Source organism: Oryza brachyantha, chromosome 1 (assembly GCF_000231095.2).
Source record: "Oryza brachyantha chromosome 1, ObraRS2, whole genome shotgun sequence".
Taxonomy (NCBI): domain Eukaryota; kingdom Viridiplantae; phylum Streptophyta; class Magnoliopsida; order Poales; family Poaceae; genus Oryza; species Oryza brachyantha.
Window position 1 is genome coordinate 10884258 of NC_023163.2, and position 1807 is coordinate 10886064.

General features: G+C 51.2%; 1 protein-coding gene across 1 annotated transcript; it reads right to left on the reverse strand.

The window, feature by feature from the left end:
* Positions 1–726: 726 nt before the first annotated feature.
* LOC102699918 (rapid alkalinization factor-like) lies at positions 727–1479 on the reverse strand. The gene has a single exon (XM_015833155.2). The coding sequence runs from the start codon at positions 1364–1366 to the stop codon at positions 1004–1006; it is 363 nt and encodes a 120-aa protein (XP_015688641.2). The 5' UTR covers positions 1367–1479; the 3' UTR covers positions 727–1003.
* Positions 1480–1807: the final 328 nt, after the last annotated feature.

Genomic DNA, 1807 nt, shown 5'->3' on the forward strand with positions numbered 1-1807 from the left:
TGGTAAGGAAATCCGTGCTTGGAGTTAGGGCAATGCAAGGGGTGATATTGATTACAGGTGAAGTGCGTGACAGAGAATTGGCTCACCTGGTTTTTCATCCTCTCTTTAATGCCTCCCATGTGGCTTTGCCGGGGCCCTGACGACGGTCTGGTACTACTACACCAACTACTACTACTACTACTATGCTACTACTAGTACTAGGAAATACTAAACGTTGGGCGTAATGCGTCCGATTGATTAATCACGTATTGATTGCGCATTTGGTCATGAATAAAAATTCGTGCAAATTTACTGGGTTGCTGGTTCATCTGGGATAAGAAATTGCTGTAAACTTGAACCAAATTGCAAGATGTTTTGTTGCAAAACATATCGACGTGTTCTTCTCTTGGCGGAAGGGAATGGTCGTGAGAATTTAGAGAATAACAAGCAAATTCCTAGGCAGGATAGTATTGAAAGAGGAGGATTGGGGAAGAGATGCAAGGAGTGGGTATGAAGTCACCTCAAAACCACTCGAATGAATCTTCTCGTAAACTGCACCACCAAATAGTAGGATAAATAAACCAACATTTTTCGAGAGAAGAAGAGTGTCATTCTTAATTCCTCATCTAGAACAAACGCTCTAGTTGAGTTCACATTTTCTACCAAAAATTCAGTTGCTGTTCACGAACCCAAGCAAAGAATGGTTAGTTCGTTAGTACCAATATGATCCTAGCTAGACTTGGAACAAAGCAAACAAAGAGAGATTAAATAGCACCAGAAGAATTTCAGTTTATACACGACTTGAAATATAATATAAGAAATTCCAATCGCAATATACAGGACGGGGCGCGCACACACACATCTTGCTGGCTCAATTCGATTCGTGGGTGGGCACCGACCAATTGTGCTTCTTTTTCATGGTAAAACAGCACGGAGAGGGAAAAGGAAAAAGGGAGGAGAAGACGAGAAAAAGAGAGGCGGAGGCAACGAACAATTGAATGGTGGGCGGGAGGTGGAATGGTGGTCAGCCGCGGCAGCGGGTGATGGCGGAGCAGCCGCGGGAGTAGGGGTTGGCCTGGCCGCCGGGGTGGCAGTTGTAGTAGGAGGCGCCGCGGACGGAGCAGGGCGTGGTGTCGCGCCGCAGCGCGCCGTAGCTGATGTAGCCCTGCCCCTGCAGCACCCGCCGCACCACCGCGGCCTCCCCGGCGGTGGAGAAGCCGAAGCTGTCCTCCTCCTCTTCGCCGCCGCCGCCGACCACCCCGAGCTCCCAGCTGAGCGGCACGTCCCCGGCCCCCGCCGCCCGGGCACCCCAAGCCAGCGCCAGGAGCAGCAGCGCCGCCGCCACTAGTAGGACGTTCGCGCTGAGGAACCCCCCGCCCCTCGCCATGGCGCGCTCCAACTTCTCCTTTCTTCCGGTGGTGGTGGTGGTGGGGATTCGTTGGCCGCCTCGCTCGCTCGTGGTGGTGGATGGTAATGGTGGTGGTCACCGGCGGGGCGCGGGGTGGTTTATTATACCAGGAGAGAGAGAGGGCGAAGGGAAGGGAATGCGCGTGGGGCCCACGCAAAACCGAGCGGCGCGAGCGAGCTGCGTCGCGTACTGTCTCTCGTTAGGTTTGGAGTTGAGAGAGCCGACGATGGGTTCGACCGCGCGCGGGGTGTGCGTGAAAGGAGTCAAGGACGCATGTGTTTTTCAGCCTTGTCTTTTTTCTTTCATTTATCACCTCATCTTGGTTGTTCTTATGTTAAAATTTAAAGTTTTTAATCTTAAATTTAGGATAGATTTTAGATTTGTTCAGGTAAGTTTATATTTTAGCATGCATTGGAATCA